The sequence below is a fragment of the Phaethon aethereus genome (assembly GCF_964289735.1).
Source record: "Phaethon aethereus genome assembly, chromosome: 2".
NCBI lineage: Eukaryota > Metazoa > Chordata > Aves > Phaethontiformes > Phaethontidae > Phaethon > Phaethon aethereus.
In genome coordinates, this window is record NC_138582.1 from 93,002,042 (window position 1) to 93,029,327 (window position 27,286).

At 38.7% G+C, this 27,286-nt stretch overlaps 1 protein-coding gene across 3 annotated transcripts in view; it reads left to right on the forward strand.

The window, feature by feature from the left end:
- The window catches only part of ZCCHC2 (zinc finger CCHC-type containing 2), a gene marked incomplete at its 5' end in the record, with an annotated part of 42,528 nt that extends 21,280 nt beyond the window's left edge, over positions 1 to 21,248 (forward strand). The window contains 10 exons of one of the 3 annotated variants that reach the window (XM_081996785.1): positions 2,132 to 2,244; positions 4,099 to 4,193; positions 7,503 to 7,604; positions 9,296 to 9,353; positions 12,044 to 12,182; positions 13,686 to 13,750; positions 14,575 to 14,669; positions 17,242 to 17,370; positions 18,070 to 19,578; positions 20,597 to 21,248. In XM_081996785.1, coding sequence (XP_081852911.1) covers positions 2,132 to 2,244; positions 4,099 to 4,193; positions 7,503 to 7,604; positions 9,296 to 9,353; positions 12,044 to 12,182; positions 13,686 to 13,750; positions 14,575 to 14,669; positions 17,242 to 17,370; positions 18,070 to 19,578; positions 20,597 to 20,664 — 2,373 coding nt within the window. In that variant the 3' untranslated portion in view covers positions 20,665 to 21,248. The remainder of the gene's footprint in view (positions 1 to 2,131; positions 2,245 to 4,098; positions 4,194 to 7,502; positions 7,605 to 9,295; positions 9,354 to 12,043; positions 12,183 to 13,685; positions 13,751 to 14,574; positions 14,670 to 17,241; positions 17,371 to 18,069; positions 19,579 to 20,596) is intronic. The other 2 variants (XM_081996786.1, XM_081996787.1) reach the window with 2 other exon arrangements.
- Between the last annotated feature and the right edge of the window lie 6,038 nt (positions 21,249 to 27,286).

Consider the following 27,286-nt stretch of genomic DNA (forward strand, 5'->3'; position numbering starts at 1 on the left):
TTTTCCAGCGTAGTAGAAATGAAGCAGTGCATATTCACTGCTGCTTTAATCTAGTTGGAATATCTAGTTCCAAGAGTTCCCAGAGCTTGATTTATGAGGATTTGAATTATGGATGGCCTGTCTAGTTGCGGATGGGTTGTCCCACAACATAGGGTACATGCATCTGCTCCCAAAGAGAACCTCAAAAGCAGGACTCATATGGTACTCTGTGCAGCTCTGGGATGAATGTTCAACTGTATGCCTCCTGTTATCCTACCTGTAAAGTAAAGATGAAGACTTGTTAAATAAAGCAGGGTAAAACTTACACCTTGCTTTAAAAAGCACTGTAGAAGTATGAATGCTGTCGAGTTCATATGCACTTGCATTTTGACTTTTCGTTATTCTTATTTCCAGTCTGCATGACATTAAGTAGTATGCTCAATTTCCTGGGGAGAGAAAAGAATGGTCAAAATACTTGATAGGAAATTCTGAGGTTGTGGGTAGCAGGAGTAAGATAACTGTAAAAATTGTTTCCAAATAGAAGCATCAGTGGGAAAGACTAAGGTAGTGAATGGGTTAGCTTGGATGCTTTATATTTAAAGAGCACCTTCTCTTAGGTGAGAAGCATAAAAAGTTCTTTACATGTAGGAAATTACCCACATATGTGGAAGGACTAATAAGCTTGTAAGTAACAAGGCTGTCCCACTACCTGAAGTTAAGTTAAACACCTAACCTTTCGTTCATATAACTAAATGTTTAACTACAGAAGAAATTGAATTCCTTCTAATGAAAGTTTTAAAGAAAAAAAAGTTGTGGCTGTTTCTGGAGACAAATTTAAATACAAAACACCAGGACAGGAGATTTGCTCATCTTCATGCTTCTGCAGTAGCTTTTTGGTACCTTTTGGTTAATACTGACTAATTCTTTGGAGTTCCTCGACAGCGTATATTAAAGAGAAAAGGGTCGGTTAAGAACAGCTGCTTTCAGCACTTCTTTCTGGTTTTATATCTAATACACTTCAGGTGCTATAGCACCGTACTAATCTAATACTAACAGCACCAGTCTGTCTGGATTCCAGAAGTTCCTTTTATGTATGTTACCAAGCAATTATCTGCATTAGACATAGTGTGTCTCTATTAGTAGCACTTCACTCAGTGAAAGAATTACTTAGTGCTTTGCTGTTTTACCACTAGCAGGATGTAATATCCAGCTGGCACTCTGGATTGGGTGTATTCCACATGTGCAAGAGGAAGATGTTGCTCTAGTGTAAATTACTTAGTGCTGTTGATGAAACTGATGGCAGACGTTAACCAGATTAGCAATAGCTTTTAACTTTAGGAAAAAGCATTTTTTCTATGGCAGCTTACTTTTAATTGCCTCAAAATTAAAAGACTTTTTAAAAAAACATAAATTAATGAATTTGATAGGCTTTCAGGTACTTAAGTACATTATTTTGGAAGTGGTAAATGTGAAAAAAATCTTTGTTCTAGAGAATGTTTTTCATTTAAAATAGACATGCTCTTTAGATCCAAGAATTTTGACTTCTGAACTAGAGCATCAGAAGACCTCGCTTTGTAGTACTGGCATTGGAAATACAACGGATTTTCATAAGAAGTTTCAGTGTTAATAGGAACCGCAGAAGGACTTGCTATTGATTAATCTCAATATTGCCCACTGAAGTCTAGAGTATTATATAAGGGAAACAGTCTCCTTTCTACTCCTGCTTCTTTAAAATAATTTAATCTAGCTAAGTGATGATGGAGAATACAGTGGATTCAGTCCTCTCTGGTAAATTTTTTAAAATGTTATTTTCAGGCCTACTTTCTGTGTGTGAAAGATGTAAAGAAATAAATTAAAAAAGGCTGTAAGTTGCTCTGGGAAAGAACATAGTATTGGTAAATTTCTGAATGTAGTTCTTTCAAATAGGGCTTTAAACTGTCTTACATTTGGATTTGAAGTGAGGCTTTACAGAATAATGTTTCTCTAGCAAAACTAAATGATGATGATTTGTTGTACCTTTAGTCTGTAAATAACCTTACTCAAACTGGAACAATAGAGTTTCTTGTTGATACCAAAAGATATAAAGACTGGTGAACAAATACAGTCTTTAAAATGTCAACTACTCATTTTTTAACATGAACCTTTTTCTCAGCTCCCAAAGGAACTGTCTTCTGAAGCATTTGACAAGACTATTTTAAGAGCACTAAATCAGGGTTTTCAGAAGAGGGAAGAACGAAGGCATGCTGATCTTGAGCCCATAATCAGGTAAATGTTTTAGCAAATAACTTAAGATGGATCACCTGAAAAGTGATTGCAGTCAAACTACATGACTTTTAGGGACAGTGGAAATTTTGCTGCTTAAACACAGTCTGTGAAGAAAATGGGAAGGCAGTGATGAAATAGATACCCTTACCTGTTGTTTTTTTTTCCCTCCTTTAAATTGAGACTCTTACTAAACTTTAATGGATTACTTCTTTAGAAGTAATCATACAATTATGAAAATACTTGTCCTGAGCAGCATTATATAGCAATGATTGGTACTTCAGTGAGGGTCTTAACCTCTGTTATACAAGTGTATATTTAGAAATATTAGAAACAGTAACTCAAAGCATGTATGTTCTAATGTTATGACAGGATAGAGTGAGAGACAGAACAAAATTTGTAAAAGAATAAACAGTAATACTGAGGCATGTACATAAAATTAAATGCAGCTCACACATTTGTAAGAAAACGGCCCATACCTCATAACCTACTATCTAGTGATGAGGGTGCTTGCTGGGATGGTGGTCATGTTGGACATGTTGGTCAAATCCAAACTCAGATCAGCAATATCAGTTTGGGTGGGCCTCTGTGTTCTTTTTGTTTGTTACAGGTATCTTGTTATGTTTGTTCTTTCCTGTCAGGGTTGTTCAACCTTCTTCAAAACAACTTCAGTTATTCATCAGGTTAGGCAGTGTCTCTTGAGTTAGGGTACTTGTTGAAGAATGAGACACCGCCTTTCAAGCTCCTGCGCAGGATGTACTGCAGGTCTAAGCATATCAGATCTTTGGGTTTTCATCTGTAATGTTATCTTTATTGGCTTGATTGTCAAGCTGAAAACTAAATCTGTGCCAAGAATTTTTGGCTAACAAACATTCTGGTTTTAAATGAACAAACTTGTTCAATACAAATTGAGTGAAGAGAATGTATCTGTAATACACAAAGGTTGTGAAGCCTCACTGCACAGTCATTACAAACCCAAGAGACTCAGTTTGAGGATAACCTTTAAACATACCCAACCATGTTATAGTATGGAATTATAATTACAGTTTGCAAGCTAAATTGTGACTATACTGGAATACTACATGAATGATCTGTGATAATAACATTACTATATACAAATTCCTTTTTCTTACAGTATCAGTTTAGCATAAATACGTATCTGTTTGGGAGCCTTAAGTATGTGCACGATTGCCAAAAATTTGTCTTCCCTTCCCTTCCCCCCCCCCCCCAACTGAGTAGTGCTTCCTGGCAAGCAATAACTGAAAACTTGGTGTGGGATGTAAAACCATTCATTCTTGGCCTGTCTTCTTATCTGAAGTTAATAGAAGTTGTCACTGGCCTCTCGGGAACATACTTGGACCAGTGCAGAGCAGTATTGAGAATCTCACACTTTACTCTTGGAGATAATTATGAAACACAAATACTGACATTATAGGTGAATTCAACTTTGTATTTAACCAAATAAATATATTTAAGGAACAGGTGCATTGTTTTGGGAAATTAAATGTTAAAATAGCCCAGTACTTTTTTGACTCGGTCCAAACTCCTCTTCGATGAGGAGAAAATGTTAAAGGTGGCTGAAATGTTTGAATTGGGATGGCTCAAAAGCACATGCCTTTTAAATTAAAAAAATTCATCTTACTAATTTCTTGTACGGGCTGTACTCTAACCTTACACTAGCACTGAACAACAAAGTTCAAAAGTGGCATTTAACATTGTTTACGCTGAATGCACAAGTTCAAGTGTTTGGACTTCTTAAGAACTACATACTTTGCTCTTAAGTGGTACTATAGTAAATTTTTGTATTCTTCCTATGGAATATTACTTACAGTTTAACAACTCTCACTTAAATTTCAGGCAGCTATTTTCAAATACATCGCAAGCTTTTCTGCAGAATCAGAGAGTATACAACTTCTTCCAATCAATTTCATCAGAATCTTTGCACACTCACAGTAAGAAATATCCTAATAATGTTTTATATAACAAAAAGTCTATAAAAAGCTATTCTTGCTGTCATACCTGATTATGTTTTTATAACTATGTATTCATGTTACATTGTATTCCACTGTCATATTTGAACTCCCTGCCAATGAATAGTCACTTCAGCAGATAACATGTGCTTTTGACAATGGGAACATGCTATGTAGGATCAGCTTGTGTTCTTTTCTTTCTTTCTTCTTCTCTCTACCATCACACTGTTAAATAGGTAATTATGAACTGAGTATGTGCAACAATTTGGGACTTCTTCCTTTTAAGAAATCTTAAACTTTGGAACAAACAGCTTGAGCTGACCCAAAAGATCAAGTCTGGTTTTTATTTGGTTTCTTTTGGAGATGAAGCGCGTGTCCTGATATTTAAACTAAGGTTCATTTTGGGTATATAGTACAAAAATAGTGTGATCGTCCTAAATTCAGAACACGCAGAATCTTGTTCAAAGCATTTGAATTGCAGAGATTTCCTTGGTGGACCTTTTACCTACTTGTGTATCACAAATTGTACAACCTAAGCTTAGCTTCTCTATATGGATGCCCTAGGATGTGGTCTTTGTTTCTGTTGAATCTTTTCTTGTTTCAGTGTATGTTATACTATAACATACCATGACAGTTAAGGCACTGACTGTGAGGCCATTGCTTCAGAAGTTGCAGAAGACCTTAGAAAGGAATTGAATAAGTTGGGAGTTTTCAAACAGGCTGCTCATAAGTGCTTGCAAGAAAATAGAGGCATGACAGCTGACTTTAATTTGAAATGATGGGTGCCAACTGTGACAAATGTATTCTTTCCATGATCAGATAGAGGCCTTGTGATTAGGGTAGAAGCTGTAAGTCATTTGGTGATACTGGTTTTTTTAGTAACACTTAGGACATTCTTACATGTCAGTTTCGTGAAAAAGTAGGCTAATGAGGTCCAGGATGGTTGTGAAACTGGCTGGAATTTACTGCTGTGAAAATTCTGACAACTCTGCTGTAATGAAAGGCTGCATGGGGAGGAAAGAGTTTCCAAAGTCCAAAGTGATTCATGTTAATAATAGGCACACTGCACAGGGTATGCATATTTTAGTCTGTCAACTACATCTAGGTAGGAAAAACTTGCAAATACATTGTTGTACATTATCATAATTTGAAACGTTTTGAAAAGGAACCAGTGCTGGGTTCCATCACAGTAGACTTCAGTGGGTTAGTGCAGGGCAGAAATGATCTGCAGGGTAGGTAGATTAGAAGGGTAAAATGGACAAATGTAAATTCTGCAGGAAGTCTTACAGATCGTAGTGTGATGATAAATGGGAGATAATTTGTATAATAATAAATAAATAATTGGGTATCTGAGAGTTCATGAGGATTTGTCAGATATAGATGCATGACAGATAGGAGGAAGAACTTAATTGTTTAGCAGAGAGGAGGAAAAGCTCCAATGGAAGATGACTTAAGTCTTCAGATACTGAAGAGTCATAATGTAAAGGGGATGATCTTTTCTCTCTGATGGGTAAGACAGAAAGCATTGGGCTTAACTTGCTGTGAGGAAGATTAGGACCAGAGTCAGGCAAGAATCTGATGATTACCAGACAAGTCCAAAGCAGTGAGGCAGGTCTGAGGTCAAGGCAGAAAAACAAGTCAGTAGGTCAGGGTTAAGAACAGGATCAGTGAGGTAGGTGGCTAGGGACAGGCATGGCTGCAGTGCACCCCAGGCAAGGGCCCGAGCTCAAATGTGGCTCCCAAGCCAAGGGCTGGAGGCCCCGCATGAGGCGTCTGCCAGTTCTTTTCCCAGCAGTCTGACCCAAAATTGCAAAACGGCTGTGTATCAGATTGGATCTTGAACACAGGCAGGTGAAGCCGTTGGGAGGGCAGGGGAAGAGGTTGCAAGGCCCATTGGTGTGGTTCAGGGCCCTGACACTGAGTTAGATATTAAAAAAAAAAAAAAAAGCTCAGTGAAGACAAATAGTGCGATAATCTAAGCCTAGTTGTTTTTCTTTTGAGAAGGGGGACTGGAGGACTTGTCTGGGGTAACTCACCATAGGTGGCCTCTATGTTTTTCTAGGTTTCCTGTTTGGGATTCCTGAAATCCTAGTAATACTTGCAATTGCAAGTTAGCCCATAGTGGCATATTTTCAATTTGATGGCAGTGTGGGGAGCAGAGGGGAAAGCATATATTTAAGAAAAATCTCACCTTAGTTCTCAAATGTTTGTGCAGAATTCATTGGCAGACAAAGCACTTGTGGCTTAAATTGGTGTTCAGGTGCTATTTAGAGTTGGAGATAAAAATGTCTCTTCACAGAAATACGAAAATATTTTTTCTGAAGGGTATGGTTTAGTAAAACCTATGTGGAAATAAATTCTGTGATCAGTGAAGGGTCTTTATACCTTAAGTAATAGTTGGGATCTCATACTGCATTATATATTCAGCAAGCGTAATTAAGCCACCATGGTCCCATTAAGGAAGAAATCGATTAGCTCCCTGCTGGTTCATAACATCAGTTATTTTAGACATTCTTTCAGGCTAGCGTAGACTTTTGATTCCAACAGGCTTTATTAGAGCATGATCTCTGGGCACTTGGTATGGTCAATGCAGACAATATTCAGAAAGATCTTCCTATCAATGTTTCAAGCTCCTAAGCAACAGCTTTCAGACGTTTTTATCTGCACTAACTTGGAACTTTTTGAGAGGGAAAGAGTAGACTCCTAGAGGTAGATTCATTACCAAACTTAGTCCTTTTTTAGAGCATGGCAGTGGTATATTTGCAACAAAACTATAAATATTATTGCCATTTCTTTTTCCATCCCATCTGGCACAAAAAGGCAAATTGTGTGTGAAGACTGTGTTAAGGGCACTAGAAGCCTTTAACCCAAACTAGGACTTTTCTGGCAGGTGATAATGGAGGAGTGTAACTTGCTGTAGAAGAATTGTAGTAACTATCATTGGTGGTCTCCCATTTCCTGCTGTAACACAAGGAAAATTATAAAAAAAATCTGAAGTGCAGGATAATAGGAGTATTTTTAATACTATAATCATAATCCCATCCTTCTGAAATTGCATCATAGCTTTAAAATTGTTTTGCACACTCTGTTCTTCAAAACAAAAGTATCTCCATAGAGCCTTTACTCTTAGAGATGGCCTGCTTTGAAGGAGATGATGTTCAAATTATTGCCACACACAAACCAGTAAGTTCAGTCTTCCATTTCCTCAGCTTCCAGTTTAGTGCAAGCATTCAGGAACTGTCTAGTTGTTCGAGATCTATAAAGTTACTACGTGAACTTTATTCTCTGCAGGTAACTTACAACCCTCTTTGAAGACGGTTAAGGCACCAGAACACTTCAAGGAGGACAGTTCAGAAGCTTCAAGTCAGGAGGAAGGTAGTTGTGTACTCAAAGGTGGTTCTTCTCTGAGAAATTTTACCACACTCAGTTCTGGAAATCATACAGTTGACTGATATCTTTGGTGGTACAAAGTTGAGAGATTTTAACAAAATCTGCTATGTAAATGAAGAATTTTTGTATACTTTCAACAGCTTCCGTATGAGGTTGCTGTATAATCCAAGGAGTGGGAGTGTTCATAGACAGCTTGGAGTCAGAAGTTTACAGCTGTGTTCAGCAACCAGGAAGATAAAACTTACAATTTACTTGAGCCGAGACTGTAGCTTTTCACGTCTTTACCTATTCTTCAGTTACCAGGATTAGAAGTTCAGTGCAGCATTTCAAGAGTTGCAGACTGTTTCGTATTAAAAGTGCCAAATTTGTCTAGCTTTTAGTTTTACACAGAAAGGATGTTGAAATTTTCCTATTCTTAACCTATGCTGCTTTTATACTCTGGACTGTTAATAAGGACTTTTTGGGACTGTAGGAAGTATTGATTACAGTCTGAAAGCTGGAGTTTTCCAAATACCTCAAAAACAGTTCACATGTGGAAGCAACATTTCATTCTGAAAGGAGTGGCAAGACAGTTTTGCATTCTTTTCAGTATAGAAAATCATAACAAGTATAAGCTTCTGGTGGGTGGCTAGGTGAACGTGGACCACTGAACACTTACACTAGCTTTAACAGAATGACACCACTTTTATCCTGTTACACATTAATAACTAATAAGAAGCTTGCTGTTGATCTCACGTGCAATCAGTAATCCACATATGCAGTTCAGATAGCATTTTCTTATTTAAAATCATTACCATATTCTTCTTTAGAGTTCAGAACACACCAAGTGTATTTACAATATATTTGGAAATTGCTCAAAAAGTGTTTTACATGCTGTCCTTAAAAAAAATAAAAATCTGTTCAATTAATGAAACTACAAATGCATTTCAGGATATCTTTTGTGCCATTTTAGTGAACTGCTACCAGACGTTTAAAAATTGTGATTTTTTTTTTTTTAGAATTTTTTTTTAAATCATAACCATATTGGGCAAAATGATGACTACCAAAAAGCTCTCATCAACAGTTGGAATTAAGAAAAGTTGCTTTTGTTAAAATTTAAGTTGCCTTAAAGAAAAAGGTAGACCATGTCTCTAAAGTTCTTGCTTCTTGTTTGAGGCAGTATCTTGTTTTATGTCAAATGTAATTTGTAAAGCTTTACTTGCATAGTGAATTTTGAGGATCAGAGTGCAATACTTCTGTGTAAGACTTGTCTTCGGTTGCTATTCAGAATGTGACATAGTTTTGAGATGAATTTTAGTAATTCAGAAAAAAATTATAAAATCCTGTACTTTTCTGACTGAATCCTTTCTTCTCTCTCCATCCTTTCATACTGGGTGATACTCAGTCATGCATTTAGTCCTTATGATTAAATATAGAGGTGAGCCAACATAAACTGTTGTTACAGTTCCTATTTTTCTGTTTCATTCCTCTGTGAAATGGAAGGTAAAAAGTCTTGATTATACTGTCCGTGCAGCCTGATTTGTCCTCTATGCAACACCCGTTAATTTCAATACTGTAAATGAAGCCTAGCCTGTTTAACAGACATGTTTTTCTGCTAAGTTTCTGGTAGTGATGGAAAGATGAATTTGTTGGACTTATCTAAGAGAGGAAATAGGATTTGCTATTGAAATTATGCTTTGTTTATTTTTTTTCAGATGTAATGCAACACACAGCAGTTCACAAGAAACATAATGGGAAAAGTCCTGTTGCCAAGTAGGTACTAGGATGTTATGTGACCATGCTACATTTCTGAACTTCATTTGTTAATGCTTTGAGAGTATGTGTTTCCTTCTATGTGGGGTTTTTGGTTGGGGTGGGGTGTTCTTGTTTTATTTTTTGTTGTTTGAGGGGGGCGTTATTAACTTAATCTATGTTAGAAAAATATTTCAAAAGATCTCATTTCTAAATATGTAGGTCTAGGTCATTTGGAACTCTTTTCTTTCCGAGTTTTTGTGAATCTTCACTACTTGAGGTGATGTTTTGATGTGTTTTTATAAGCTGAGTAACATAAATTTGTATTGCATGTATTTTTCCTGTGTGCACACACCCATGCATATACTGAAAATTTCCAGTGCTGTTGATTTTAAGCTTTTCTTCAGTAGCTTCAAAGATGTCCTTATAGGAGAAGGTAGTCCATTCTTTCCCTTGCTTAGTAGCAAAAGCATATAGACCTTGCTGTTTTACATCCGTTGTAAGTGGAAGCACTTCTTAACCATATTGAAGTAGTTTATATATGCTTTCCAATATATGAAGTATGTAATGTGAATTCACCCATTAATGTATTTTAACCAGAAACTTTGGATATGTTTGCACATAGTTGTGCAATACTTGAACTACATTAAGAGGAAAAAATGAATACAAAATTTATTGTGGTTTACAGTTTTGTTCTGTGTTGTTTTATCTGTAAAATATATTTATCTCAGGGGAGGAAAAATTACCCAGAATTACTATAATTAGAGTATAAACATAGCCCAAAACAATGTTGGTTAAGGTTCACAGATCTTTAATAGACAAGATACTTGTGAAATTACCAGTTGGACAACTTAGTGGTTTGTTTCTGTTTTGTTTTTTAACCCTCCTACTTACTCTCAACTTATATTTCTTCAAGAAGAGAATGTCATCTTGACAAAATCTCTGATACCAGTGGATATACAGCCTACTATGAAGTCGTAAGAGTGGGATCCAAACCTACTAGCATATAGTTACTAATGAAAAAATTGTCTTTTTCTTATTCATTGTATAATGAAGTATACTAAAGCTTACTGTAGTTTAGGATCTATCTTTCAGGTAGGAAAGACAAGGAAAGGCCTTTCCACAAAATTTGTGGTAGAAACTCGTTTTGCTAGCTACCATTTTCTGTTTATTTAAGAGGGGAAAATATGTTTACTTCTTGACTGCTAGAGATCTGTTAGTCCTCTCCTGTTCGCATTATGTGTCTGTTGTCTTAAAATGTGAGCCTGCTGTTTATGGGTTCTAAAGAAATGGCACTTGATGAAACTTTTCTCTTTTAAGTATGTGTAAAACTGTCTAGAGTCAAGAGCAGTTCATCTCAAATAGCATTGGTGTATTTCAGGAAAATTTGCACATTACATCTGTCTACCTTTTGTTTTTATTCAGTATGGCAGCCTTACTCTTGAAAAGGTCCAAAAATTTAGTGGTAGGAATGAGATTGGACATAATGAAATAAATGTAGTAGTATCACATCTTACATGAAATGACTGCAAATTTGGCAGCGGATTCACATAACTTCATTTGGAAGAAGTTTCTAAAGTGACCTTGCTTATACCTCTGCAGTCATGGTCTCATGTCTGTATTTTGGGACCTTCTGGGGTTCTCAGCATTTTCTTAAACTATTTTTTTAATATTCGATTGTACATCTTTTAAGTAGTTTGAGCACTTATTTCCAGAGGTATTTAGTAAGTAGCTACTGAACTTAAGCATGCGTTGAGCTTTGGAGTGAGCTAGATCCCTGCTGTCGCGGGAACTGAGTGACATTTCATATTGCAGTAACCTTCATGAAGCAGCTTGCCAACAGCCCTGAATTAAAAGGCATTTTCAGTCAGCATTTTGATAAGAATTTAGAAGTGTTAACTCCCCTGCCACCCTTTTTTTTTTTTCCATCCAGTCAGTAGTAGGGCATTGAACGATAGATAAAAAGTTTATAGGTCCATGTGCCCTACTGACGCTGTCAGAACCCTGACTGTTTTTTCAGCAGTCTTTGTTGACCGTGGTCTCAGACCTGGTTAAATATTTCTTCTGACCAGCTGCTGTTAAGAGAAGCTTCAGGGGAAGGCATTACAAGGTCGAGAGTAAATGCCGAATGCAACTCCCCTTTCCCAGCACTACGCAAAACTAGCAATCCTAGTAAAAATATAAAGCAAGACAACTATTTTTAAGTTCAAACAAACACGGCTGCAGTATGATCTATAAGTAGCCATGCACTTGTTTTCTTAAATGTCTCATGAATTCTGAAATAGGGATTACAAAGTAATGCCATCTTTGTCATTAACGATAAGGAAGAGAGAAGGTGAAGTCAGAATATATCTCCATTTGGAAAATTTCCCCACGTCTGGTACAAAAAAAGCAAACAAAAAGACTGTGTGCAGAAATTTCCGTGGAAACTCTTCTCTCAAGTACTGTTCTCTACAAATTCTGTTGTTCTGAATTTTTCATCAAATTATAGTAGACAAATGGAAAAAGGAGCTCCAATTATGTTCAGATCATTAGTAACTTTAGAGCACGAGAACTCCTGTAACTTACATCTTTTAAATATCTTTAGAATTTTTAGGGTTTTCTGAAAGCAAAATACCACAGTTTCCCAACATGACGCAAAAATGTGTATGTTGGTAGGAAAAGCCTGCAAGTTTGTTCACATAGGCATAACTTTTGTTTTTTTCTTTCAGCAGCACTAGCAGTGCAAAATGTTCTTCACTGGATAGCCTTAACATACAGCACTCTGAGCAAAATGGGGTAATGGACTGGAGAAGAAAAAGCTGTATTGTCCAGCAGCACCCAGAGCACTGTACAAACCTACTTGACCAGGTGTGTTGCTGTTTTTTCTTTAAAGCAATACTCTGAGACACTTGAGAAGACTGTCCATTGCACATCATTATATTTACCTTTAAAAGATGAAGAGCCCTGCTAAAATTGTACAAATAAGCATCAAAGTTCAAGTTGCTACTGACCCTGATTAGAAAAACCCTTGTAATTACTTACCACTGTCTCATAAAGTTGCATATTTTGTTTATGAATTTGTAAATAAAATCTCCCAGTAGGATATAAGTAATCAGAAAAGCCTAATGTTCATTTCTAATCTGACTCTTTCCTCTTACTGTAACATATTGTCATCAGGGGGAATTTCTATGGTGTTGCAAGGAACAAATTAGAAGCTGTGTTAATAACTAAGCCATATTAATGCTGAAATAGGGACAACAGGTTAAACATATTCTTTCTATCTTACTTGCATTATCTTAAGTAACTTAAATATTTATCCTTGTTGAAAAAGTTAATAGCTGGATGCATATATACTTTTTTGTGAGATTTGTGTCTTTTCAATGGTCAATTTTGGTGTGAGTATAGTTGAGAAGAATAACTACTTATAAATGAAATCTACTGAAATTGGAGGAAAGAAGGCTGCTCGCTGCTTATATCTGAACAACACTGAATGTTAGAATTGCTTAATATTACTCTTATTCTACATGCAGAATTTGGCTATTTATTATGACGTGAGGAATAGCAAGCCAAACAAAGACAGTTTCCTTATTTCACAGGGTGGGGTACTGAACTGAGATTTGCTTCTAAAGATGAAATGGTAGACTGCATCAAAGCTTGAAATACTGTAAGCTTGAAGCAAGAAAAAAATAATATACTAAAGTAGAGGAAAAGCTACTTCCTATTTAAAGGATGTCCAAATACAGCATATTTGGACAGAGATCATTTCTGAGTTTTCATAAATTTTACTCCTTTGCCAAATATGACATATTACTAGCAGTGAGTAATAGTACACTTGAAGAATTATGCAGATGCTATGTTTTTTTTCTTACATGTTTCTAGGTTGTATTCTAGAGTTTAGTTTAGCAGCAACCTCCAGTTTAAGGCTGGGTACCTGCTTTGACACTATGTAAAAATAATTTGCCACATGTACTTCCCACCCTTCAACCATCAAATTATTCCACTTAAATCAATAAATTCTGTAGCCTCTTAAGCCTTGTGATTAGCCTTTTTATTGGGTATGTGATGAAAAACATTTGGTTTTATCCTCAAGAGGAAAGATAGCATGCAAACAATACTTTGATTGATATCTTTGGAATATCTGCAAGTAGTAATTTTCTGAGTGTTTTGCTGATAATGGCATAAACACAAGACAAGGTGCATTATTTTAAAGGCCTAGCTGCATGGTAGAAGTAGTTGTTTGTATGGTTGTAGCACCTGTGAACACACTAGTCTTGGACTCATGTACCTGTAAGTCTAGAAGGAGGGTTTTTTTGTTGCTCTTCGTGATACACATTCTGTTGTTTGACTGGCATCTTTGTATTTTCTGTCTAGCATACAACAGAAAAACGAAGTCTGTCTACAGTAAGCAAGAAGAAAGGAAAGCCACAGCTGGAAAAGTAGGTTTCCAATGTAACTAGTGATGCGTTCAAGTCTGATAAAGAGAGTCTACAATCAATCAGGTGCTTTGTATTGCTGTTGTGGAACAAGACCTGGCATAGTGTGAAGCCAGTCTACTTAAAAATCCCTATTTTATATTCTGAAAAATAGTAATTTGAAAATAGAATGTAAGTGTGGATTCATTTCTCAAAGTATCAGTTGTCATTTAGCAAAAAGATGAAGGAGCAGAAGTAGGTTCTTTGATACTGCATTGCCTTTTTTCCTTGTATATTTATTTGAAAGTTAAAAGGTGTAAAGCTGTCCAGAGAACACTGAAAATCAAATGAGGATTGACAGCAACCTTTAACATTACACAGTAGGTGGTAACTTGCTGAAATGTTTTACTGAAGATAATTTGCACATCTGAGGGCTTCAGAACTTCCTGTGGGCTATACAATCCTGCACTGTGAGGAAGTGAAAACATTTCCACCCTTATCTAATACTCTGCCTACTTCCAAGTTGACTTTCTGTGATTTTGTTACTCTGTAGCCAGATGCTTTTATACTAGTCTGGTGTACAACTGCATTCATAGAATCAGCTGCATGATTTCTTTTTTTGTGTGTTTTCTTTTTTAGATCTTTGTTCATATGTTTAGTAACACTGCTTGTAGTTTAGTTCCTGGTATATTGCACTAACAGCGTTTACCTATTTGTTTGTTATCTATTAAATATACATTTCTGGCCTGGAGTCACTGCCTTTGTTTACAGTGGCATTTTATGTTCATTCATGGTTGGTTATCTGTGCCCATGCATTTGGAAAAAAACGCTGAAAATTATTTACACAGGGAGAAAGCAAAGAAAACCGACTGCCGGTTGAATAACAGGACTAATGGAGTTAGAGTTGCAGCATCACAGCACATACGTACAGGGACAGCAAAAGGTAAGGTGTTTTTTTTTCCCCCCCAAGCTGTTTGTAAGAAACAGAATTTCCAGCTTTGCTGATGTATTCACTGTTCTGCAGTAAAGGGGAAATCACAAGTCTGAAATCTGTTTTGGTGCAAGTCAGTCTGTTGGCTGTACAGTCTGTGCTTTGACTTGCTGCTGTACAGAACATGCTAGACTCAGTCTTCTGAATGCAGTTGCTTAGGGCATGTCTCTTCATACATAACTGGAAAAATCCTAGTAGAGTCTCCGTAAGTTCCTTTATGTGGAGGAGTAGTTGCAGAAACAGTTGGTGTTGAGCTAGTCCAAGTGTGTGTAGGTCCGGCATCTCGTCATTAGCATGCTCTTTGCAACTCGCTAGTTTCTTCAGCTATTGTGGAATGGCTTATGAGGAACCTGTATAAAAACCCCTGGTGCAAAGTATTAACGAACTGTGGTGTGTAAAGCAAGTGACTACTGAGCTACAACACAGAACTGTGTGTGCTGCCGTAACAGGGTTTTCAAGTTTGAGTAATCGAGCAAAATCCAGTATCCAGGCCAAGACTTGTGTACATCAGTCAGTTATAAGACAAAATGATATTTGTGTTCTTTTAGTAAATTGAGTCTCCCAGTTTTATTATGAATTTCTGAAAGGGCTATGTTACCGCTTAACTTTGTCATCTTGATGTTTTCTGAGCTCCCAGTATCAGTTGCAGCCTTGCCTCTCCTATACTTCATTCACATGACAGAAAGTTGACAAAGACTTTGCCTTTTTCTACACCATCTAATTGGCATAAGTGTTGAAAGGACTCTTATAAAGTGCCTTGTCTTGCTCTTGCTTCCACTTGGGATACAGTCTTGATTAAGCTTTCATTCTTTCTTCTCACTATTGAGAGTTCCAGGTGGATCCCATTCTGAATTATTGTCACCTGTTTTATGGGCAGGTTTTGTTACCTTTTAGAAACACTATTTGACTAAAACTTTTAAGAATTCTCAGTTCACAAACTTAGCAAAACCAGACAATTTTAGAAAGTTATAGCTAAGGGCTGTACAAGCAGAAAACATACTCTACAGGACAGCTTTGCTACATACGTGTTTGATTACTGTTCTTGTTGTCAGGCAAAACACACTGGGATTTTATGAACACACGATAACTTTAAGAGGTGGTGCAATTTCATGTGACATAGTGAGTGCAAAGTTAAGCAGGGAATGCTTTGCCGTAGGAGTTTGGTCTGCTCACTGCCCGCTACTCTACAGATACGAAACTGCCTGTCTGATACTGTTGGCTAGTTAAGGCCACTCCAGGAAGAAACTGCAACCCACAGAGCCTGGAAGCAATTAAGTCCTGCTCAGAGATGAGCTTCCTATCTGTGCGTTTGTGTACAAACATCAAAATGTCTTCTGAGATACCCTTTTGGAGACGTAGTCGAAAGAAAAAATTTCATGTTGCAGTCTGAATCTCTGCCTGGCTTTATAGATCCAGGCTTGGTTTGCAGTGCTCTGTTTTCAGTCAGTAACTCTTAACTGCATCATGTTTTCTTCCATTTTTTCCTCCCTATTTTTAGCTTTTCTGAGTTAGCAGTTAGTTGGGCTTGTAACTTTGAAGACTTGATACTTTGTGACTAGCACTTTAGACCCTTACAGTGATGTGAGGTTGACACTGTGGCTCCAGGCTTCTATTAGATGTTCAAAACACTTGTTAAAAGAATTTGACCAATTAAAGGTTTAATCTAGGAAATTATTTCAAGAATTGAAGCATTAAAGCAGCTTTTTGATGACTTATCCCAACTTGTTATACTTGCAATAGCAATAATAAATGAATAAAACAGTAATTTATTAGAATTAATAAAATAAATAATAGTGTTCTAATTTTTGTCCTGAAGTTTTCCAACTAAGGTGTTGGGGGTTGGTGTTTCCTTGAAGCCAGTGTCTGGCATATGTTCTGAGAGAGAGTGCATCTGTCTTGCTCCTTCACCTCTGAGACTGAACTTGAAAGCCAGAGCATACTAGCTACCTACTTGAATTCAGTAATAGGATCTAAACCCACCCCGAAAGCTGGTTTCCAGCAAATAAGTTTCCCATGATCTCATTTGGAATTCAGAAAACAATTTTACAAATTTTTTTAGTTCACCTCTCTTTCTTTAAACAGGTTTTGTGCATGTAATTTGCTTAAAGCCTGTTCTGGAGGAGTTAATTGTAAAAAGGCGTGTTGTTTTGATGTTGCCCGCTGAGTTAGCGTTCTGCCTTTGCTGGTATGACCAAGGAGTATTGCTTCTCTTTGTGAATGTTTGATGGCCACCGCTCAGAAATTACTGTTGTACTACAAGTTGGTGTAAGCATCACAAAATTTATTAAGGGTGATCATTCTTTTCATTTTCAGTATCACCACCTTTAACACCAACAATTCAATTGTCACAAATATAGGGACAAGACCAGTCCTGAATGCTGGGAGTGGGAATGTTAGGAATAGAAAGGACAGATGCAATTAAGTAGGGACATAGCATGAGAAATAGCATGAGATGTGAGCAAACCAAATAACCTCACTTCCATATACTGAGATTAAAAATAAAAATGCCAATTTTTATTTTTAGATCTGAATTTGGACGCTGGATCTGGTCATGATACATGTGGAGAAACATCATCTGAAAGTTACAGTTCTCCTTCTAGTCCACGACATGATGGGAGGGAAAGCTTTGATAGTGAAGAAGAAAAAGACAGAGGTTGTATTTATGGATAGTGTGCATGAATGTCTTTATTCCTAGACTAATCTCTTTCTTGTATTAATTTTAATTAGTTTCTCAGTTTTATTAGCTGCTTTCATTTCCTAACTAGCCACAGAACACATTTTGCTTTGCGGGTTTCATGACTGGATGGTTTGAAGGCTTCTGGGAAATAGCAGGACTGTTTAAATACCGTTGAGTTTTAGATAACTACATACATGTAGTAATTTTCTGGCCTCGGTGACATAGCTCTCTTGAGAAATGTCAGTGGTAGAGTAATGGGAAAAACTTTGGCATGAAAGGGACTGGTTTTATATCGAATTATGTGTGGCATGTCTGAGAGGTCCTTCTTTTTGTATTGCCAGTTTAATCTGCCCCTCTTTCCAAATTTGAGTAAGCTGTCTTTCTACGTAGAGGCAAATTCCTAATTTGATCTGTGTCCTGCTGTTCACATTTGCAGATATACTCAAGCCAAAGACACAGCAGCTAGCTGGGCAGTTTGAAATAGTCAAGTGATGGAGGTTGACCTAGCTTGATTTGGATGAATGAAAATAATCTCAAAGTTATTCTAGTTTGGAAAACAACTATCGTTTGTGTCATCAAACTCAGGAAGTTTTATATGGGTAAATGGGTCCAAGGCATGACTTTATATTGTTTCAGATTTGTTCTTCTGACTGACAAATGCTTTTGTCTCCACAGATACAGACAGCAATTCTGAGGACTCTGGGAATCAAAATACAACCAGGTTTACAGGCTACAGTGCTGTCAGTTCATCAAATATGAACAAATCATCTGCTCAGCTCTCTGCAGTGAATAATGAAAATGGAAGCCTTTCAGAAGATCCTTTGAATGCAAAGTTTCAACATATTTCCTTCATGCCTGCCTTACACTGTGTGATGCACAGCGCTGCCCAAAAGCCTGAAGCAGTTGTCCCGCCACCCATATCTGCAGATGGTAAAACGATGGGAATGCTTGTTACCACGCCTGTTGCTGTCTCGCCAGTGAGAGAGTCTGCAAATTCACCTCCTGGTGGAATGGGCCCAGTGACCTCTGGTGAACCTGAGAAACGTCTTGAGCTGATGGCTTCCCCTTTGCCAGTCCCATCCACTTTCCTTCCACATTCTGTCCAGCCTGGTAGCCCTGCTTTGCATTTGGCAATACATAGATTGAAAATGCCCTCTCCACAGGGATCATCGGAAAGTTGCACAGTTAATGGACCGCAGCAGCCGACAGGAAACTTAAGTATTGGATCACCAAATACTGCCTTTATCCCAGTCCACAATCCAGGTAGTTTCCCAGGATCCCCAGTTCCTACTACAGATCCCATCACAAAACCTGTGTCCCAGGTGGTAGGACTGAATCAAATGGTGCCTCACATTGAGGGAAACCCAGGAGCGATCCCTCAGCCTACCAATCTAAAGGTGGTTCTTCCAGCAGCTGGTCTCTCCACAGCAGCACCACCACCTCCACCAGCTTCATATGCTTTGCCAGGCAGTCCTCATGCTACCAGTGTGTTGCCCAACCAGAATACAAATGTGCTAAACACTGTAGCAACTTCCTCACCACCTCAGTCAGCTGGTTTAGGTGTTGGTCAGGTCCAGTCCACTGTTCCTCCTGCAATACCTACACATACGCCAGGCCCTGCCCCTAGCCCGAGCCCCGCTTTAACACACAGCACTGCACAGAGTGACAGCACATCCTACATAAACGCTGTTGGAAATAATAACACTAACGGGACAATGTTACCTCCGCAGCAGTTGGGATCTGGTCCCTGCGGTTCTTGCGGACGTAGGTGTAGCTGTGGGACCAATGGAAGCCTTCAGATTAATAGCTATTTTTATCATAACCCACTTCATGGACAAGTCTACAGAGTTCCATCTTTCTTCACTCTGCCATCACTTTGCAATGGCAGCTACCTCAATCAAGCACATCAAAGCAATGGAACGCAACTTCCTTTCTTCCTGCCTCAGTCTCCATATGCAAATGGGCTTATGCATGACCCAGTGATGGGGAGCCAAGCCAACTATGGTATGCAGCAGATGGCAGGATTTGGGAGGTTCTATCCTGTATATCCAGCACCTAACGTAGTTGCCAACACAAATGGGTCGGGACCCAAGAAGAATGGGAACGTTTCATGTTACAATTGTGGTGTAAGTGGACACTATGCGCAGGACTGTAAGCAGTCATCCATGGAGGCCAGTCAACAAGGTAATCATGATAACTCCCAGCGGACTTGCTTTTGAGTTTAGCTGTTTCTCTTTACCTTTCTGAATGTGCTGTTTCTGGTCTTGCAGAAAGGTGTGCGTGTGTATGTTTTGTGTAAATGGTTGTGCATTAGTGACCTGCTCTAGAACTGCAAAGTATCTTATCTCTGCCTGAAAATTTTGTAGAACAGTGCAAGGTAATGGGTTTCACAGTGTTAAGTTGAAAATGGGTATGATTCGGAGCTGGGAAGTCGAACTATATCAGTCCTTAAAGTGTCATTCTTTTTTCACTGGATTGTTTTTGGCATCATGTTGACACTTGCATGTTCTTCCCATCTTTCCATTCCTGTTCAGTGTTTTTTTGGAGAGAATTCATTGGCAAAAAGTGAAAGATACCAATTACTGTCTATGATGCGAACTTGGATTCTTAAAACTTGTGAGAATTTAAACAAAACAACAGACTGGCCATTTGATAATTTAACTTTTCTAAAGCTTACCTTTGCAGAGTCAGCCATCCTTCTGTGCCCCATCATGCAACACATAAATGAAACATGCTTTAACTTTTCAGACAAGTTGCAGCAAAAAGGCAGAAACCAATTGGAACTAAAAATCAAAGGAATGGCTTCAGTCTTACATGCCATTTCTCTCTCCATCCAGAAGAATGGGGAAAACTCAGCATTTGCACAGAGCATAAACTATTTTTCATTCTTGGCCTGTGCCCATTCTGACTTGACTTGTTTGATCGGACTGGAACCGGAAAGACGAACCTTGATGAGGGTGGTCTTTTCTTTGCATTTTTCCAGTAAAGGTGAAGTCCTGTGTCTATGGTCTACATATTTTTTTAAACTTACAGTTTTAGTAAGAAGATGAAAGAAAATAGTATAAAATCTTAGGATCTACTTTGAAAGGACTGGAGGATGATAGTGCCTTTTGAAGAGTATGTCCATTTTGATACCTTGTAGTGGTTTTGTAATCCATTTTAATTGTGAGCAGTGACTTAGTAGTTCTCTTTCCTGTTTTAGGCACTTACAGACTGAGATACGCACCTCCCCCTCCCCCTTCCAATGATACCTTGGATTCTGCAGACTGAAACAAGTAAACATTGCCTACTTAAACTGAAGCTTGGGAAACTGGGGGAAGGTGTGTGTGGGAGGGGGGTGGTGGTCTTGTGTTTTGGGACATTCCCGGTTCTATATTCTTTTGGAATTTTTCATTGCTTTTGCACCTCTGTTCCATACAAACGAAGAAAACCGAGTCCCCGGTCTCCTGGTTCTACAAAAGGCTTGCGTAATGCATGTTATTCAAACAGACAGCCAAACAATCAAAAAGAGCATTCGAACCATGCTTTTGCACTGAAGACTTGAGACATGTGCAATGTTTACTGCATTTAAAAAAAAAAAAAAGTCCTCTGACCTCTGACATCACTGGTGGAGCAGCCATATGGTGAAAGAAGAAACTTGGTTATGTTCCCCACCACAATCTTCTTCCCTTCCTCCCTGTTCTCCTTATGCTGCTGTCTTACTTTCTTTCCCTGTTTTTGTCCACATGGATTCGTTGGACTTGCATGAGTGTTTAGCAGTTCATACAGACCCTGCCCATAGTCTAAATTAATGCTCATGAGTTGAGGGGAGATGTTCAAATGTCCCATTAGGAGAGTCCAAAGGAACACACAATACTGTATGTGTACTACATCTGACAATAATACATATACACAGCTCTTGAGAGTCCCAAATAAATGAAAATACATAGAGCAGGAAGGGGCTGAAACTGTGTGGACTGGAACAGATTCAGAAAAATGAACGAGCTTAAATTGACAGATTTTTCTTCCATTGTAGCTTTTTAGCCTGTATGTTCAGCAACAAAGGTGAAAAAATTGGTATGAATGTTGTACTCAGTGTGTTTGCATTTGTAATGAAAGTTGACAGCATTTTTTCCTTTTATAAAGCTATTCTACATCGTGTCAACACAGAATGAACATTACTTGATTGAATATTTTTTTCCCTAAACTATTACAGTGTTGCATTGTACTTAGAATGTAAATGTTTTATTTCAAACTGAACAAAAGCTATGGTTTTCTACAAAATAGTCAGGTATTAGTATTAGAACCTGTCTACCAAATAGCAAAGTCACTATTTTATAACAATTTACCACTATGCGTAATTACGGTATAATGTGAAAGACTGAAATGAGTGTTAAGATGGTATTAAACATGTCAGTATCATGAGTAAGTAAGTTTAATGCTGCTGTATTTTTTATTTTATTTTTAAAAGCCAATATATGTACTAAATTGCTTCCAGGTAATATTTGATTTCCTAAAGTGCACTGAGGTTATCTGGAAGATGAGTGTATTTTTTGACTGCTGCATTCAACACCGATGAACTACCACCACTGTATATCCATAGGGTTTGGCATTCCTCACAGTTCATGGCAGAAATGTTTTTTCTTAAAATCAGACCTGGTGTGATAGAGGGATGAAATAAAATCAATCTTTGGTTCAGCCGTCTAATAAATTGCTAAACAAACAAAAAACTTGAAGAAAAAAAGCTTGATTACTACATTTCTTCATAGGTAGCATTTATATTTATAGCACCAGTGTACATTTTGAAACTTTTTTCTTGGAGGGGGGGAATGGGGAGGGAGGTAGATGAAAGCTTTAATTTAAAAAAAAAAAATGTTTAAGTAGTAAATGAAAATTATTTTGATTAAAATTTTTATTTGATCTGGGTATTTTTGGACCACTTGAAATGAATGAACTGCATTTGAGTTGAAGTGAGGGTGTTAAACCACCAATGGACTTGTATTGTGAATTACCTGCCAGTTGTACTTTATGGAACTTATTTTATGATTTAAAATACTGTACTGTAAATAGGAGGTATGTTACCTTCTCTTTATTTGTATGTTTACCATATACTTTGATATTTGAAATGTACTGGAAAGGTCACTTATATTTCTAGAAGAGATTGGATTTTATGCAACCTTTTTCCTTGAATTAACAGCAATAAAAAAAAAAAGAAAAAAAAAGTACCTGTGTGTGAGTACTGTCCTTTATCACTGAAAGCGATGAAATAAGTGTGATGCTCTGCTTCTGGGTCTAGGGATGGAATCGCAGAAGGTTTTGGCAAGCTACCATTTTGATTGGAATCTGTCACTTTTAAGACAAAGCTGAGAGTATTTGACTTAAGGTCAGTCTTATGTCTGAAGTCAGGATACTGTTTCCCGATTTAATCTTCTTTAAGATAGATAGATCTCTCAGGACAAAGAGGATGACCTTGTGTGATAGACCCAGGACTTTGACCTAAGCTCTTTCAGAACAGATAAGCCTGTGTTATAGTCTGATGGCTCCTGCATTTGGGCTAAAACCCAATTTAAACATGCTTTTTCTGCCTGCAGCGCAAACAATGTGTGTGCTTGCCATGTAGCAACTGGAAAGAGAGATCTTTCTTCCATCCATTAGAACAGGTGGAAGGACAACGGGAGTTGCCAGGAGTAGGAAAGAGGAAATGTGCAGGTTGCTGAAGGGTCTGGTATGAACATAGTGCCCGAAGGTGCTAGGGCAGTACTGAGAGAGAGAAGGGTACTTCATGACCCTGTCACCTCGCTTTATGGGCAATGCTTCTAATTCCTGTTGCTTAGCCGCAGCTTATCTACAGAGCTGAGGACCACAGTCTACCTTAGATCTTTATCCCAGCTTACTCCCCAGAACAACCTACCTCCTGAGAAACCAACTAACATGATGAGAAGGCTCAAAGTTGCCAATGAACCCAACCTTTTTTTCTTCAGGCAACTCCCCTTACAATGGTGGGGTATTGAACCCTGGTGTCATGCAGTTGCTATCACACTGCTCCCATGTCTGCAAGTGTCCTGTGTCCCCTCCCTGGGCACAAGGGAGTGCATGCACCTGCCGAGGAATTTGTGAATTATCGTATTACTCTGAAAAGGAAATCTTCCACTTGGTGTGCCATCTGAGTTGCTGATACTCTGATTTGCCTCCATGCAGCAACCAACACTGGTTGGGTCTATTAAATCAAAAATTTAAAAACGTGTACCCTCTGGCACAGCAAATGGTATAAAATGCCTCATTGCGCTGATGCTTGTTCTGCTGGAGACCTAACAGCACTCGTACCTGGCTGCCCTCTTTGGCTGCACCACTGTTACCTCAGGTTCAAGGGTAGTCGGGTTCAACTACAACTGTGGTTCAAGAGAGAGGGGGTCTCTCCTGCAGGGCGGATCGGAAACAGTTGAACGCCCTAAGGATAAATGAGACCATCCCACCTGCCAGTTGGCCCGAGCAGCAATCCAAGGCTCTCCAGGAGCAGCCCCCGAGTTGTTTTGCCTGCTGCAGACAGAAACCTCCTGCTTGTACAAACCATTTGGTTCCTACAGCTGGAAGAAAAAATGAAGGATGAGGTGGGCATGGATGGAATTCAAAAGATGAGAGTGTAGGGGAGTGCGATGATGCAGGCTGCTCACTTATGAGTGAACAGATGACCTCATTTTCCCAGCTAAGGGACCTTAGGGTGGAAGCAGTGGCCTAATGCCTAGGGCTTGACTTACCTGATGCTACAGCAGAGGTGAAGGGACGGGGGCATGTGCGCCGTGCCAGGGTAGATGGAAAGCGAGAGGTGCAGAAAGGTGCATGGAGAGCTGCGAAACTCGAGCAGTGGCAGGCTGCTCTAGCTGTAGGGAGATGGAAGTAGCATCATAGTTTGCTTCCGCTTTGCTTGTGGCTGCCTCCAGAGATGTGCTGACCTGGGCCTCCTGCAGCTGCTCTCCTGAAGCAGGGTTGCCTAAATTCTGTGCATACAAAAAAGCAGATTTGGGCAATAGTGTTTCCCACTCAGGGCTGGTAACTATGACTGCTAGGGTTAGGCACGATGTATATAAAGGCTATAAGGACTGCACTCATGCTTGCAAGGAAGAAGAAGAGGTGTCTGAAAGGTGTCGTGCTGAGTTGGTACTAGGGCTCCAGGGCTGTCTCAGTTAGGAGGACAGGATCCAGGTGCTAACGTGCTCCTCAGCAAGGGCGGAAGGAAACGCAGATCTCACAGCGTTACTGCAGGGAGGGCGTGCTGCCTCTCTGCCTGTGGCTGTTCTATGCCTCGGCTGCTCACGGCGGGTAGAGACACAGGGGCCTAGTTTTGGTCCATCCTTTCAGCTAACAGCTTCAGGCAGTCGAGTTCTGTACATTGGAGTAGATTAGAGATCACGATGCACAAAGAGCTGTATTTGGACAGGCCAAAAGTCCACCTATGCCTGCATCCTGCCTCCAGCAATGATTAGTAGCAGGTATTTAGGAAGAAAGTACTGTTAATTAAAAAAAAAAAAAAAAGAAGAGAGAACAACAAGTGGTAATTCTTGCAAATGTGTCGCCTGGCAAAATGACACGAGTCTCTCCAGTTCATATTCACAACAGGTGGCAGCAGAACTCCACCAGTGGAACACATGGGGACTTCTGAGGCACCACCTAAGGCGCTTCGTTTTCTTTTGGTCTTAGCATCTTCGTGCCATCAGAGTAAGCTTTCTTGGGGGCTTTTTTTGACCTGTGATTTTGTAGCATTAGTTTCTGTAGGGCTTTCTCATGTTTATATATTTCCTCACAAGAAAAGCATACTAATTGTTGTCTCAGAAAAATAAGCATGCTAAATGCATATCTGAAATATTAACTACCGAGAGCTACAATAGGCCAGGTCTCACAGTAAAGACCCAGAGTTGCAGCCAAACGTGAAAGCTGTGTCTTAAGAACCACCGAGCCTTAGAAATGGTCCTAGATATTTGTATTCATACAGTGAGGAATGCTTTCTGAAGTCCATATAGCTTTTTTTTGCAAGTTAGAATAATTCATGAGGGAGTCTGGTTATCTTTCAGGGTAATTTCTCTTATTTACCTCTCTCTACTTAGTCTGAAGGTCCACAATATTGTGTTTAACATCAAATCAGATATTTATCTGGAATGTCTCATGCTCAGGAACATGTTTCCCAAGAGATGGAACATAATAAACCCATTATTTTTAATATCGATACATGCTCCCTGACTAGTGTAAAGGGTCACTGTTGTCTGAACGGGTCAACAAAACAATGTACAAAAGCACCAGCTGAAAAAAACCTGTTGAACTTGGTGAAAGGATAGAAGAGCTGTATCTTAACCATTAGTGCGCTCATTTCAGACCTCCCTTCTCTGATCTAAAATGGCCATTTTTATTGACTTCTAAAGTATGTTTTTTTCCGGAGACAGAGGGTGTTGATGGCTGATACAGAGTTAACAATTAACTCCTACGATGCTGATTGGCGTGACCAATGAAAGATGGGGATTGCTGCTTCAAAAACTTATTTGCCATTTAATTTTGATATATTTTGCAATATAATTTACATGATAAAATACTATGCTTACATTACAACACTCTTATTTTACACCTTCTGTAGTTTGAAAGTTAAACCATGGTGTTTTCAACAGCTTCAGATTTTTTTCTTCTTTTGGCTGAAACTAAGTTTGGAAACTGATGGCATGTCTAGATAGAATAGTCAACATAACGTATACAATTAATTGGGTTGCTATCAAATTGCTCTTTTTCTTTTCTTAAAGTTTTTTTTACAGGGTATGCACATGCACCAGCAGAAGAGCGAGCAGCTTAGCAGCAGCAAGACTTCTGGATGAAAACCTCATGGGACGTGCTTTAAATTGCTCCTTAAAGACCAGATGGGCTCTGAGGTGCATACTGACAGGGACTTCTAGGTATTTCAAACTGAGCACGTAATCCAGGAAATCCTGGCCTCTGTCAACATACAAAATAAAAACCTCGAATGAAAAGATGAATGAAGTGTGAGGAGGGGAGGGGAAAGCAACGGCAACATCAAAAAAATACCAACAGGCACTGGAGTGTGCTCGAGGTGAGACAATTCTCACACATTACCCAATTTCTTACTGCAGCTCAGATCCATTTCATAGCAGAGAACTGCAAAAAGTGATTGCATCTATTTGGCACAAAACCATCTGAATTCTGCATTTCACCACAGCGCAGCTGACCATGTCAGACACCTAATAGAAGAGATGGGCGCTCCCAGCGACCTACACAAGGCTAGTTGATGTGGACTTTGAACAGACTATAATAATACATTCAAAATCTTCCAGTATTCATAATTCTTACGACTACACAGAGTTGTCAGCTAGCTAACACCCTTTAGAGTGTTGTCTCCCTTTGATTTATTTTCCATTTTTAATTTACGCGTTTGCCTCTTTTTCTTCACCTTGATTTTGCCCTCATTAGTCTTTTAAAGTCTCTCTTACACACGTGCTAGAACCATACACGTGATGGAGGGCCATTTGAAATGCTTTAACTCATGGTATGCAAACTCCCAAACAATAATAGTGAAGACTTGCTAATCCAAAATAAACGAGCCTGTGCAAGGGGGTAACTATTTCAGTGTGAGCCTGTGCCGGTACCTGCCGTTGGAACGGCAGCTAAATGGGAGCTGGGACTTAGCGTTGTACTTTGAAACCACCACATTTTTCCTCCTTTCTAAGGAAAAGTATCTTATTTCTAGCAAGTCCTCAGGTGGAGGAGGCAAAGAATGCGATGTTAGTTTAGAGTTAGACAGGACAAAAAATGTGCTTGGCTATGCTACAACTAAAGCATGGTGCCCACCAAAGACTGTCATGCCTCCAGCGCTGCCTGGCTGAGTTGCTAGAGGCTTAATGACAGTGCTTTCCTAAATTCT